The 15,196-nt window shown below is 38.0% G+C and overlaps 1 protein-coding gene across 2 annotated transcripts; it reads right to left on the minus strand.

Moving 5' to 3' along the window:
* Positions 1–3,195: 3,195 nt before the first annotated feature.
* Positions 3,196–14,695, minus strand: LOC130088176 (serine protease FAM111A-like). Of its 2 annotated transcripts, XM_056254824.1 has the most exons (5): positions 14,630–14,695; positions 14,405–14,467; positions 5,938–5,994; positions 5,631–5,696; positions 3,197–5,356 (listed from the first exon to the last, which is right to left on the minus strand). In XM_056254824.1, exons 1-5 carry the CDS (start codon positions 14,657–14,659, stop codon positions 3,560–3,562), a joined length of 2,013 nt encoding a protein of 670 aa, XP_056110799.1. In that variant the 5' UTR covers positions 14,660–14,695; the 3' UTR covers positions 3,197–3,559. The 2 variants fall into 2 exon arrangements, with proteins under 2 accessions (XP_056110798.1, XP_056110799.1); XM_056254823.1 differs by lacking the exon at positions 14,630–14,695 and having other exon boundaries at positions 3,196–5,356; positions 14,405–14,579.
* Between the last annotated feature and the right edge of the window lie 501 nt (positions 14,696–15,196).

A 15,196-nucleotide genomic window follows, 5' to 3' on the forward strand; every position in this document is an offset into this window, starting at 1 on the left:
GTGGTGGTAAAGGGACTTTGTTACAGTGTTGTATTGAAATTTCTTTGAATCTCAGAGACGGCACAAAAACAAAAATGGCATTAAAAAACTCTATGCTTTTTAGCTCAAACTCAAAATCATGGTGGAGCTGCATGATGAAACCATAGATTGCCATTTTAAATGTTCTTTAAAAAATAATGAAATCTGCCTTTGAGCAGCATTAGAATATCAAGAAGTTTTTTTTTCATTCAGTAATACACAATTATACAGAAAGGTAATTAAAATCTCAGGAATATTTGAGGTATTGAGGAAATTCAAACAAACAACAAATAAAAGAAAGAAAATAAAACCGCTGCTATACAGATGTGTCATCCAAGAAAAGCACAAATTGTCTTTCAAAATTTCAGTATAGCTCTGACCAGTAATTTGATATGACTTCAGAGACGTTTATACTAAATAGAACATAGTTGAAAAAGTAAAACAGCATTCATGTTATATGCATTCACTTTTTGATCAATGAGATTTGAATAACCAAAATGAGACATTTTTTTCATATTTTCTTCTGTAACTTTAAAGTGTGATCTTCAAGGGAGCTTTAGCTTTTTTGCTATTTTGAACCAATAATCGGAACAAAAGCCAGTTGAAGGATGACGTGTATAATTCAAATATTTATCTCCAATATATTAATCTGACTCCATTAAAGTTGTTGTTATTCTTTAACCTCTTATTCTTTAAAGATAAAGGACTTTCTTAGAACTGATAGGAAAACGTAGGATTTAACCTGAACGTTTAGATAACGAAAGTTATAATCACTTTAGCTTTCAACATAATCAGTGATAAAAGGAAAGATTCTCAAAGCCTTTAAAGCAGGAAAAGTTATTTATTAAGTTACATGTTTAAATATACAGACAGTAGAATGGAACAACATATAGAAAACTTAGTTGTAACTAATAATACACTTGTGCAGAAGAGGCCGTAAAAGCCTTTCTTGTAGTATGAGGTTACGCACCGGTGTGCGGGAGTGGAAGGGTTAAAGCCTTTCTCCTATCCATCCTGTGCCTGGAGTGACCCAACAGTCCTCAATCCGCATATTGATGAAACCCTTGCACTAGATAGGCATTAGCATACTGTGATGATGAAGGCCATTGTGCCACGTTTAATTCATACCTTTAAAAGGCTTTTTGAAGTAGGCTATATATCTGCCTTTTCAGCCATTTCTTTGGTAAGTACATTAATATTATGTCAAATAAGAGATACATGTATTGTTTTTTATGTATAAACAAATAATAATATATGATTTTATAATTTTCCTTTAAATGGAAAGATGAGTTTTATTTGCTTGTGCTCAAAACTAATCTCAAGGTCAAACTATTAACCTTACTGAAAGATAGATGCCAAAGAATTAAGCATGTGAACTAAACATTTTACATTAATTTACAAATAAATAGGCTACATTATAAATTGTTTTGTAAAGAAAATTATTTTTATATATATATTTTTTTTACAGTACAGCTGTAAAAACTTTAGTTTTTTTTGGTACAGCACCACAAAACGGATGAGAACTATAGCTAAAACAAGCTAACCATGAATTAAAAAAACTTAACATTTCTCAATGAGGGCACAATAAAAATTACTATGATGCTTAGTCCACATTATATTTAAGATCTATGCATGTAAACATATCTTACATTTTTAAAGAAATCATAGTCTTTTTTCACCATTACTCACTGTGGAACCATTTAAGCCCACATTATGTGTTTCAACTACCTTAATTTACAACTATATTTAGATAGGCCTACATATTATACACATTAATTCAAAGGACATAGAGCCTGTTTTGTCCTAAAGTCCCTTATGTATAACCAGGTATAACTCGGGACTCGGGGGCCAAGCCAAGTTAAGGCTCGAGACTCCGGGCATGGAGAAGTTTCGAAGACCCTATTTTCCCCAGAGTCCCGAGCCCCTGTGACCGTACGGCTCCGAGATACAGCCACTTCCTGTCCAGCTTTGACCAGGCATTACTTGGGACCCAAGCAGTGTTGGGGCTCCAGACTCGGGGCATGGAGGGGTCAGCCAGTTAACAGTCTATTTCTCTGTGCATGAGACCATTGTACAGTAACACACACACACTATTAGTCTATTTCGCATGAGACCATTGTACAGTAACACACACACACTATTAGTCTATTTCGCATGAGACCATTGTACAGTTACACACACTATTAGTCTATTTCTCTGTGCATGAGACCATTGTACAGTTACAGAGACGTTCAAAATGATGCCAAACATTACTGTGAAAAATCACTTGCATTCACGTAGTACATTGCATTTTGCATATAACCATTCTGAGTTAACTGAGTAAACGGAAGGAAGAGAGAGAAGAAACAAATGTGAAGGAAGGACAGGAGAGAAAAAAGCTTTTCCACATCTTCTCTATGTGTGGAGACAGATGCCTGTATGTTTGTATTGTCCATATCTCGGGAGATCAAAGTATTCCCTGGATGATCAAAAACTGTTTTTATATTTTGTGATTTTCTAAGTCCCCATTTGTCCTGAACAGTTAAACTGCTCAATAGTCTTCAGGAAAAACCTCCAGATGCTGGAAAACCAATGAAATTGCAAGACCTGGAACTCCTTAAAGTTGAATGAATTAACTTTTTTTAAATTAACTTTCAATATGTCCGAAACTTTTACTGGGAAATAGATTAACATAAGACAGAAAACATCAAGCCTTTTCATGTTTTATTTAATTTATTTTGTGTGTAATACAAATGAAATGTTTTGTTTTACAATTCATTCAGTGTTTAAACATAAGATTATTTATAAAGATTCAATGTTTTCTTATTTACAGGACATTCAAAACAAATTTCAGACCCAACAAACTGAAGATCCTAAAATCTTGCCAACAAATCTTGACATCTACATTCATCAAGCAGGTATGAAGAACAATGATCTGGGTTTTTTTTGTGAGTCCTGATTTTAACCCTCAAAGACATCATTCTAAATGTATTTATTTTAGTGGGGATTTGATTGTGTATTGTTGTCTCTTATTACAGTGATTGTCAAATCAATTAATTTGGTGTATTTGTGCGATTCAAAGAGGATTATTGTTAAAGCTTAAACATGATCTCTTACAACAAAGACAAAACATTCAGATAAATCAATGTAATATCACTATATCAAGACAAAAAAGTTAAAATATAAGAAAAATGCATATAAAGATATATGAGTGAATGAATTGTTGCATAAGTGAAATGAGTATGTATGGATATGAATACACATGTATGAAAAACAATGTAAAGAAATAAATAGCTCTAATTTTAGTCTCTGCCAAATGAATAATGTTTACGATTCTGCTTGCTTGGCACGAGTCAGACCCACAATCACCCACAGGTGAAATCCAGGACTTGTCACTTGTCAAAAATAAGAGAAACCAAGTGTAACTGCTTTTGAACACACGTTAATGGCTAAGAATTATATGAAACGTGAAACCCCATAATGACAGTGAAGAATCTCTCACAGTTGAAGGCTTGATGTCATGTTTTCCCAAAGAAATGGCGGCACAAATGTGTGGACGACTTCAATCAGCATCTTCCATCTCATAGTCGGTCTGATTCTCTTGATCTGCAGTTCCAGACTCATAGCATTTATCGCTGTAGGCTTCTAAGATATTAACAATATCACGCGAACCTCTTATCCTTGCCTGTGCTTTGATCATTTCCAGGATGGGCTGCATGGAATAGGCATATTCCGCAATGCTTCTAGTTTTACCTTTTTCTCCTGGGTACACATATCCACCAGTGTGCACACCAATCAGTTTGCAGTGTTCATCAAACACTGGAGAGCCAGATGACCCATGAAAGAAAAAAGAATGATAATTCATCTGGTTTTCATAAATGCCCCATTGATCATCAAAACGCCTCTGTGTAATCACATTAATGAAATCACGATTCTCAGATATGTGTTTATCTGCAGCCTCTCGTAGATTATATTTCCCAATGATGAAGCAGGGGTCCATTTTCTTAATCCCACCTTCTGGATGTCCCACAATGCAGATCCCACCGCGGCTAGGAAGGGGGCCAGCACTAAAACGACTGAGCAACTCAGGACGACCTGTGATTTCATCAACAGCATCCAGTTCAAGAAGAGCAAAGTCAAGACGCCTATTGTTGGGGTCTGTAATGTAACAGTAAGCAGCAATCTGTTTCTTGACCCGCACCAGCTTCACCTTTGAGTCCAGACGTTCAAAATCAAATGCAGCTTCTAAAGACTTTGTAGAAGAAAGCTTGTCTGGAGACTCGAGAAATTCCCTAACAACATGTGCGTTAGTGAGAATAAATTGCCCAAAGAGTAGGAAGCCGGTTCCTCTGGCGAATCCCTCCACTCGAATCTGACACACCGAGTCAGAGAGTTTCATGAGCTGCTTTATTTTATACACCTCAGAGAAACTCACAACACTTTTATCATATTCTGCTCTGAAGAACTTCTGGACCTGAGACTTTTTCTTAAGGTTCTCTCGCTGCTTTAACGTCTCCAGTAAATCTTTAAACTGAGCACGCAGAATTCCCAGAATCTCTTCCGAGTGTGGAATTATTTTAAACAAATTAGTTGAAGTATTTGTGGATTTCATTGCGTTTCTCTTTTGAGTTTCTTCTTGTTCAGTGTTGACAGGTTGCTGGTTAGGATCGACGTTTTCTTTCAAAACAGCGGCTGGAGCTTCATTCATTTCAGTGCTGATATCACTCGATAAGTCTTCTTGGCTGTCTGACTGTTTTTCATCACTGATAAAAATTATCTCAAAATGCTTTCCATCAAGATGCTCTACAGTGTCTAACATTCCACAGATTGTCTCGCTACCAAACTCACTGAGTGCATACTGTTCCTTGAATATGACATTGATGAAGCGTCCATCACGCCGAAGAGCTTTTCTCAGTTTCTCTTCTTTGAGTGCGTACACACAGACATCCTCAACTTTCTTCCTCAGCTCATGGTTTTTCATTAAGCGTCTCACTTTCACCCCTCCTTTTGTTTTAATGTAAAAGATTACAAATTTTTCTGATTGATTGGAGAATGAAAGCCTTTCAGTTTTTTTTTCCTTTGTATCATTTCCAGTATTTTTGACGAAGGTTATGTCTAAGAGCTCATCTTTTTCAATAAGACAGCAGGGGAAATCGGTCTTCACAGCAGCTCTAGGAACTTCTCCTTTGGATCTCTTGATGATGATTTCTTTCTCCATGTTTTCTTTTTGAATCTTCTGGAAAATCTTGTTTGTATTAAGAGCATCAATCACAGTCTTGATGTATGATGTATCACACGCCACCGCATGTTTCTTGAATTTGTAGCGGAAATTGAAACTGTGGCTTTGCCCCTTGTCGCACTGTTAAATTCAGAAGAACAATAATACAAAAAGCATTTATAAATAAATGATTTCCATAAAATGATTAGCCATTTTGTGCAACATTTCATTTGGATCCACAAGTCACTGATCACAATGTTCATAATGTGCACTTTTATTTTTTTTATTCTTTCATTTAGGTGTATTATTCATGAAGTAGAAGATCAGCCACTGATTCCACGGCGATCTGCAGAGGCGTAATACAGGTAAAGGCATTTGAATTGATAAGCACCAAGTACCATTAAAATTCACATACCTGCTGCATATGGCATTTTGATGGAAGCTCTTTAACATTATCCTTGCTAAAATCGTTCTTCCTTTCCTGAGTAAATGTCAACACAACAGTACTGTTAATATGAGTCTACAAGTGAAGGTTTACCATCAAATTGTAAATAATAAGCAATGCAATAAATTGTCACTCTAAATAGATATGGATTTTAAAGCAGGTATCAACAGGCTTTGTCTTTCCCAAATGTTTTAGCTAGAGAAATTCCACACAAACTTTTTCATGAGACCCCTAAATAATCTTCATCAAATGATAGATATGTCAGCATGCAACAAACCTTTAGAGGATTACGGCCATTGTTTCCCTTTTTCTTGCTCGTAATATTTATTCTTTTCTAGAACAATGGCATAAGCATCATTAAAATTGCATACATTATTGTTATTAATTGAACACATTTAACATTACCAAAATTACATTGAATTTTATGATATTGCCACACAGAATTAATGAAAAGTGCACTCAAAGTATGTAAGACTGTTAGGTCCTCTAAAGGGGTGGTTTACTGCTTTTTTTCTTTGCATGATTGTGTTTATGGGGTGCAATATAACATGTATTCGTGGTTTTTCTTTTTTAAAGTCTTATTTTTCATAAATTTCACCTTTATTGTAAGCCGCTTTCTCCTGTCATTTGAAAGACCGGTTGACTATGAAACCACTCCCTCAGAAACAGGCAATGGGCTCAGATTGGTTAGTTGGGCCGGTGTGTTGTGATTGGCTAAACTGTGTAGTGCACGTTGTCCGGAAACTTCACGCCCATTCCCTTTACGGGCGAAAGTTGCATGTGCTCCGGTCAAATGTAAATAATGGTGTCAATTAGGGATGCAACAATAGTTAGCCCACGGTTCAATACAGACCTCGGTTTTTTTAACCACGGTTTTCGGTTCGGTTCGGATGGCTTGACACATAAGAGTGTTTTTTTTTTTGTTATTCTATGCTTAGCCAATAGGAACAGCAAGAGGTTAAGGAGAAAAAATAAAAATGATTTATTGCAATAGGCTACTCCTTTCTTTTATTTAAAAGCTAAGAAAGTTCCGAGTGTATTGTATAATATAAAATTAACACTGACATTTCACAGCTGCTGGTAGCCCATGTACAAACTGGGGAACACATAAATTCCTCAATTTTGAAAATAAACATACATGTGAAGTTGGTAAACATAAATTGACCATTTCAAATAAACATACTTGCACTTCAGTAAACATAAATAAACCATCTTAATTAAACTTAACAGTACTCCAGTACAGTATCCTTCATTCAGAATGTAAAGTGCAATTTCACTTAGGTCAGCTATCTATTCCTGTATTTTGAGGTTTCCGTTTGAGTAGGCTATTTTTTGGTTTACCGTTTATTTTTCCTCCTCAGTATTATACTCAACGGCAAAACCGAAATGTCCCCACCAGTGATGCGCGGGTTGATCCACCCGCGGTTACGAGTCATCCAAAAATATTTTTAATGATATCCAAGTCAAGTCTCAAGTCTCTTGTGGTTATAAGTGTTGCATCACGTACAGCGACCCATCCAGGTTGCTTAGAACACTGCATAGCTTTATATAAGGAATTCAAAGCATGTAATATGTTAGGTTACACTTTATTTCGATAGTCCACTTTAGACATTCTACTAACCATGTACATTTTCAACTACATGTCAACTAACTCTCATTAGAGTATTAGTAGACTGTAGTAGACTGTCAGGTTATGATGTGGGTTCGGGTTTGGAGAACAAGTTGACTTGTAGTTGCCAAGTTACTTATAGTCAGTAGAATATCTGTTGGGGAACCAACAAAATAAGATATTATAATACATAATTAGCAGATATTAAGCCTACTAATACTCTAATGAGAGTTAGTTGACATGCAGCTGCAAAGTTACTTATAGTTAGTAGAATGTATAAAGTGGACTATCAAAATAAAGTGGTACCATATGTTATTATGACTCCTTTATCTATTAGCATACAGTATCAGCTTTGATTTTGGTATATAATCAGTGTAAACAGGCTATTGCAACATGACAAGAACACCAAGAATGCTTTACTTTTAGTTAATTTCTTTATTTTGCCTTGTAGCTTGAACATACCAAGACATAAGACCAAATATAGAAAATGATATAACTCACAACACTAAAATTGACACACTCCTATTTAGTGCAAAACATCAGTGTAGCTAAATGCAAATAAACTATTGCATCCAAATGAAATTTTTAACACTACAGTGCACTTCCAAAACATTCAAATGCTTAAAATCTTTAGTGTAAATGTGAAGCAACTGACCAACTTATGGCATGTAACTTGTTAAGAACAAAATGTTTAGAAATAAAAAAATCCAAAGGGTGAGATCAGACTGGTTAACCTTCTCTTCTCTTAACACACTAGGTATGGGCCACAAAACATTTCTGGCTTCTTCTGGCTGCACTGCCTATGCAACTAATCATAGCTTATATACTGTAAGTCAACACATCCCAGACTCTCAAACCAGTGTAACGTTATAACTAAATGAAACTGTAACGTTACATAAACAACAATAATCCTGTAACCTGTTTGTAGACAACAGGCAGCCAGCGGCACGTAAATGATTAACGTTACGTTAATCGACCACCACAAGTTTGGCAATTAAACAAACGCTCATTCATATTTCATAAGGAAGACAATCGGAGTTAACCTCCCGTAACATTAGGTAGCTAAAGCAATAAGCAAGGTAACGGTAGATGGTCAATGCTGAGCTAAACATGTTTACTCACCTATCAGGGTGCGTTTTCAGACGCCTGATAAAAGTAGATGTAGTTGTAATCTTTTATCGTGATACTGCATATTTTGCACTGAGCGCTTCTTTTGAGCGCGTCTTGTTTGAAGTTTTTGAACCTAAAGCTAACGATGAATGGCACAGCAGCGGCTGAGGCAGTCGAACTTTTTGTTTGTTATCCTCTCATGTGTGGTCGCGCGCGCGCTGCCAGCAATAGGCCACGTAGTACGTGGTTACGTAGGCAGGTTATAGGTAACGGATGGAGGGGGATAACAGCGAGCTCATCAGACGTTTCCTAAAAATAAACATTGTTCACGAGTCCCGCAGCTCGAGTCCGAGTCGAGTCTGAAGTCTTTCGAGGACGAGTCTCAAGTCGAGTCTGAAGTCACTGTGTGTGTGACTTAAGTCGCACTCGAGTCCGAGTCTCAAACTCGAGTCCCCATCTCTGCCAGGAAGCCATCACAGCCGAATAGAGCAGCGTCAGGCCAACCCAGGCCACAAACTATAGATGCCTTTATGCGCCCTGACCACACGAAAATTCCTCTTCAAGTGAAGAGTAAATTTGTGGATTGTTGTGTGGACTTTAGTTGCACAGACCTGCGCCCCTTTGATATTGTTTCAGGGGAAGGTTTTACGAAAGTGGCTCAGGGTCTCATCAACATTGGAGCACGTTATGGCTCAGTCGATGCAAATGGAGTGCTTCCTCATAGGCAGACGGTCTGTGATCGAGCTAAAAAACAGGCCATGGTCGAGAAAGAAGCCTTATCCGAGGTTCTGAAGTCAGCGGTGCATGACAATGGAGGGGTTGCAATAACGACTGATATGTGGACTGATGAGTTTAACAGAAGGTCCCTCACTGTCTTGACGTGCCATTATATCACAGCGGATTGGAAGCTGGGAAGCCAGTGGAATTCGATTGCACATTGCCCAAAACAGCAATCAACATCCACGAACAGATTAATGAGCAGCTGTGTTCTTACTGGATCTCATTTGATCAAGTGGTGCTCGTGAGTGACCAGGGCTCTAACATTAAAGCTGCCCTAAAAAATTATCACTGGATACCAAGTGCAGCCCATGTTCTGAACACAATTCTGAAACATACGTTCAGTGGATCTGACATTGAGGAGGTAACGGAGATGATTGACGCGTGCAAGGGCATTGTCAAATATCTTAAAAAAGCCAGTGCAAGCACAGCTCTCCCACATGGCTTAGTCCAAGAGTGTGAGACTTGTTGGAATAGCAAAAGTGACATGCTTAAATCTGTGAGCAAGCAATACAGGGAAATTAACAAGCTACTCGAAAGCAGGGGGCAGTCAGAGCGCATGGAAGGCATATATCAAAACACGCTCACAACCGTGATAGATTTCTTGGAGCCTTTCAAGAAAGCATCTGAGGAGTTGCAGGGAGAGGACTACCCGACACTGCATTTAGTGATGCTGTGGGAAATTTGGGCGCACACTGCCAACCATTCTTTGGAGACCCTGAGTACATGGCTTTGCTCCGTACGCGCGCACTTGCTCTACTCCATCAAAAGTTAATCCTCACAGACACGCACAAAATCGCTCTCTTCCTCCGCTACAAAAGTCTGAAAATGATGACCGAGACTGAAAGGAAAAATCTCCACAAAATCGTTAGCAACCTCATATGCCCTGTGTCTTTTGAAGCCGCGAACTCTCCTGAGACTTCAAGCACTACAGCACCACGGATATCTACAGGCGAGGGTAAGTGGCTGTGTTATTAATGATGAATGGGGTATTTCAATTTAATTCTGGTAAATTACATTATTGACAAATGCTATTTTACCTTCCATAGACGTCACTAACGAAAGTCAGAGAGAAAAAAGACCTAGAGTGGACTTCGCTGAATGGGCCGATGATGCCGCTGATGTGAGCCTAACGAACGAATTGGAGCGGTACCGTGCTGCACACTTTACGCTAAATGACTGTGACGAGGACCGGTTGCTTGAATTTTGGGAGAGACAGGCACCCACCTTCCCGAGGCTTCGTGCATTGGCAAGGAGGATTCTCTGCGTTCCAGCATCAAGTGCAGCCAGTGAGCGCACATTCAGCTCCGCAGGTCGTGTCATAGAGGCGAGAAGAAACCGTCTCAACCCAGGGACGGTTGATTCAATATTATTTCTACACAGCGCGAGGAAAGATAAAAATAAGTAGGCTAATATTCTGTTTTAGGCCACCAACGGCACCTTATAGCCCTTTTAAGCCTAAGGCTTACTGTATCTGATGTGTTTTGCGTTTATCTTGTATTGCGCTACTTTTTTTTCTTTTTTTTTACCAACAAGTGGCAAAGTCTTTTTAAGCCCAAGTCAGGTTTACTGTGTTTTTCAGCTTTCAGTTTTACTTTCATGGGTATTTGTGAACATTTATTTATGGATATTGTAGCCTCAGTCTTTGGCTTAGCCTACCTGTTTTTGTTCGTCTAAAATGCGTTAATAAAGACTTTATTAACATATTCTATGCCTGCATTTTGTGCTTGTGAGAGCTTCAATTGGGCATCCACGTGGCGAAATCGCCTAAGCCTACTAATACAAGTGGGAAATCCTTATTTACCTTTTGAATGTTGAGCTTTATTAACTTTTCATGTTCCAAAGGTTGTATACGTTCAGGTGAAATATTCCATTATTCACCTGTAATAGGTCACCAAAAACCCTTTTGGTGAAGTAGGCTACACTAAAAAAATAATTGTTTACTGAAAATACATGAAGGGAGGTATTGGGACAATTTCACCTGTAGTAATTCAGTCTAGTCACTATATAGCCTACTATTACAACCATTTTGAACAAAACCCTTTTTGTGAATTACAGTATTTTTTCTGCAAATAGCCTAAGCTACATACAAGTATTGTCAACATTTTACTTGTAGTAAGTCAGTCAGGAAACTTCTACGAGCTTTGGAATTTGGAAAATGTCTGTTTTTAAATATTAAAAGTAATTTTAATAAAACAAATGTACTACGTTTTAAAGCAGTTAGTGAAGGTTTCTTATGCATCATGCGACGTGATTAGCGCGTCAAAAGCTCATGCATACCATGCAGCTACACACACTGGTGATTTTCAAAAATAAGCCTATAATATGAACCCAACTGCGAAATTTAATTTTTTTTTAAACAGGCTCAGGAAGGAAAATGCCATTAACGTAAAACTTTGCGCGTCGCGTTATATATACTATTGTCTGTAGGCTACATATTTTTCCTCCCATAGAGCCTATTATTAAAAAGAAAAAGCTTAACGTCAATGAAGTAAGACGATGATATTAAAACTCAGTATAGCTACACCTTATTGAACATGCAACGCGCGATTGCACGTTAAGCATTTTATATTGGTTTTCTATGGGTGTTGTTCATAATCTGATTTAATCTGTTTGCCTATACAAAGTATACTTTATTAATAAGGTAGGCCTACATTGTGTAGTAAATTTGGTGCTTCAATATCACTCACATTAAACGTAAATGGGGAAGATCGCTCGATTACGCTGCCCTCGTCTGTTTTAGCAGAATACTGCCATCTAGTGGTAGCAGGTTTTCTCAGACAGTGTGTGTGGAAACCGGCGAAATGAAAGTCTCAAAATCCAAATGAATCAAATAGGATCGACTCAGAAACGAGTCAATGAATGCACGCGTGTCACCTGATCCACACTTGCATATCTGCCCCGTTCACACCGCCAGCGACACGCAGCGACATGAAAAAGCCCCATTCATTTCAATGGAGCGCTGGCGACTTCCGGCGACGTGAGCAACAGTGACCGTTGGCGACAGAATGTGGGCGTGTCAAGAGACAAGCGACAAAAGTTGAGAAATTTCAACTTTATGCAAATGAGAAGCGATTTTCGCGAGCAACAACCAATAGGAAAGAAGACTTTCAGTGGAGCTCACGCGTCACTGTCTCGAGTGCAGGCAAGACAGAAGAGTTCGAGGACGATTTCACTGTTTTATATGATTTGACTGTAACCACATACATGGATAATAAAATGATGCATGGAAAAGAAACTGTCGACAGTCTCAGTGAGTTTAATTCATACATTTAATGTTATAGTTTGAGTGTTGTAATTTTATGATGCACATTTAGTACTGCTGCAGTTCATTTTACAATTTTCCTTGATTATTTGTCAAATTCGAATGACGTTTTAATAATTTATGACAGTATGAGTGAGTTTAATTTGTTGATTGATCGATCGTTAATCTAGTAAATGATTTAATCCACCGAACACTGGTAAGATAAAAACACTCTCTCAACAGCATACGGTTTCTTTTTAGCCTTAAAAGTAATTTATTCCAAGTCAAATTAAAATTATATAGTTGTATATATCACTTGTGATGGTATTTTGTATAGATATGGACAGATGTGCAGTCTACCAATAACATTAGAGCGACAGCACTACGAACGCCCACAAGCAACTTCACAGTACAGAGCATAGCGACATCCAGTGACAAAGTCGCTGGCGGTGTGAACGGGGCTTTACTTGTTGCATGCGCAAATACTGAGCTACATTAATACAAAATCGAGGTTTTGTATTAACAACTAGGCTATGTGTCTATTTGTACAAAATGCTGCACATTCATGTGAATCAGGATTTTGCACACACAAGTTGTATTGTATTAGTTTAAATGTAGTGACGCACATTTGTGAATTTGTCAAATAGATGTGTAGTTGTGCACACATTAATAACTAGCACCAGGCCTATTTGTTTGTGTGTGGGTTGTGAAATGCTTAAAAACCGCGAAAAGAAAGTCTCAAAATCCAAATGAATCAAATGAGATTGAGGGGGCTTTTACACTGGGCTCGTTTGCTGCGGTCCGAGCCCGAGCGCGTTTGTTCCCGGCGTCCCCCGCAGCGTTGGTCTGGTTTCACACACAACTTGATTCTATCGAACCCTGGTGCGTTTGCGTGCATATGACGTCATCGCAAACGTGCACGGCGCATGATAGAAAACAGAACGTGGGTCAATATTGTGTTTTTTTTATTAATTCGCTGCTATTATGCGCAGTTGAGTGAACACTACAGGTTTACTGTGCGTGTGTCACATAAGGTGGACTTCTGCTGCTTGCAAACGGACTCTTTTTAGGAGACAGTGGATTTCCAACTTTGTTGCCCTGATTCCACGCGCAATGCACGAATACACTGCACGCAGGCTCACTCTCGCTCGTTTCCAAGGTAAAACATCAACACTATAATCCCTTACAAGCGTTTTATTTAACTAAATACATCACAATAAGCTAAAAACGCATGCGCAGGTCACTTTACTTCCTGAACAAGTGCGCACCCGAGTCCGTGTTGCTTTCACATTCACGCGAACCGCGGCACGGTTCGGGAGCAACCGAACTCAGACCACCTCCTCCAGGTAGTCTCGGGTTCGGTACCCCAGTGCGCACCCGGGTCCCATGACAGCGTTCACATTAGCGATTTTTCATGCAAACCCTTGCCCCGTTCCGAACTAAACTGCCAGTGCGAAAGCCCCCTGACTCAGGAAAGAGGTCAACGAATGCACGCGCGTCACCTGATCCACACATGCACATCTTCTTTGTTGCATGCCCAAATTATGATACACTAATACAAAAGAAAACATTTGTATTCACAGAAATGTCTCTATTTGTACAAATTGCAACACATTCATTCAATTTTGAATTTTGCACACGCAAGTTGAAAGGCATTTGGTTGTGGATAGTAAAACATTTCTGCAACATTAATCAAGTTCATTGATATTTGTGCTTGCACGTATTAATCATTTTGATACTATATTAATTCATCCCATAGATAGGATCCAGAAGTCTGGGAATATAGTTCACAAGCTATAAAAAGACTACTTTTATAGTGCTATTTTTATGAGCTTGACAACTCAGTGTCTTTGAACTAATGATTAAAGACATGGGTCATTAAAAATACTTTTTTTTAAATAAAGAAAAAATCTTTGGTTCTTTTGCATTTGCTTATTTACTTGACTTTGATGTCTTTATTGGCTGAGACATGAGCAATTACCAAATTATTGTTGAAATACCTACCTGCACCTTTTCACCAGTTTGTGACGCCCTTCTGGCTTCACTGTTGCTGTCAGTCGGCTTTTTCTGAAACAGACATTCCACAATCTTTACCATAACCATTTAGATTAAGGCTAAACATTTCAATATGTTCAACATAAACAATGGCAATAGCCAAGCTTAGAAATGCAAAAATCAATATTTATAAATCAGATATAGCATATCATATAATATTTAGCATTTTGTCACCGGAAAATAATTCAAAATGCTGTTATTCATTTTCTTTGCTGGTGTTGATCAAGAGTGATGTTGGCATTGTAAATTTTTATTATTATTGTAAATTCTTTCACAGATAAGTCACAACAAGCGCATTTTATCCTTTACAATAAGTTAGGCCTATTCGTTTTTTTATTACCAGTGAAAAAATAAAAGTAGATAACCAAAATATATCATGCTAAAACATATTTTTAAAAGTTGTAGTAAACCTCTAGGGTAATCATATTTTTGTTGAATATGATATTTGTTTTAAAAAGTTACCTTATGTGAGTTAAAATATGAAGCAGGAGAAAGTGCGTGTCGTCTGTTTTCCTTTGTGTGTGAAGTGTGTAATCTGATCATGATCCAGCGCGCGCAAAAGATTTATAATTCTTCTAGTGTTTTGACGGGTTACAGAGCATTGTAAAAGCTGCATACCGCCACCTACTATATTGGAGTGAGTAAATGGTAAAATCAAACTAGTCTTTGGTCAAATCATGGCTTAATTTATCTCCATACCAGATTTACATAGAAACAGGGGTGCGGCCAGGGATTTTGGGC

Source organism: Rhinichthys klamathensis, unplaced genomic scaffold (assembly GCF_029890125.1).
Source record: "Rhinichthys klamathensis goyatoka isolate OS25496 unplaced genomic scaffold, OSU_Roscu_1.1 h1tg000114l_1, whole genome shotgun sequence".
NCBI classification, from domain to species: Eukaryota; Metazoa; Chordata; class Actinopteri; order Cypriniformes; family Leuciscidae; genus Rhinichthys; species Rhinichthys klamathensis.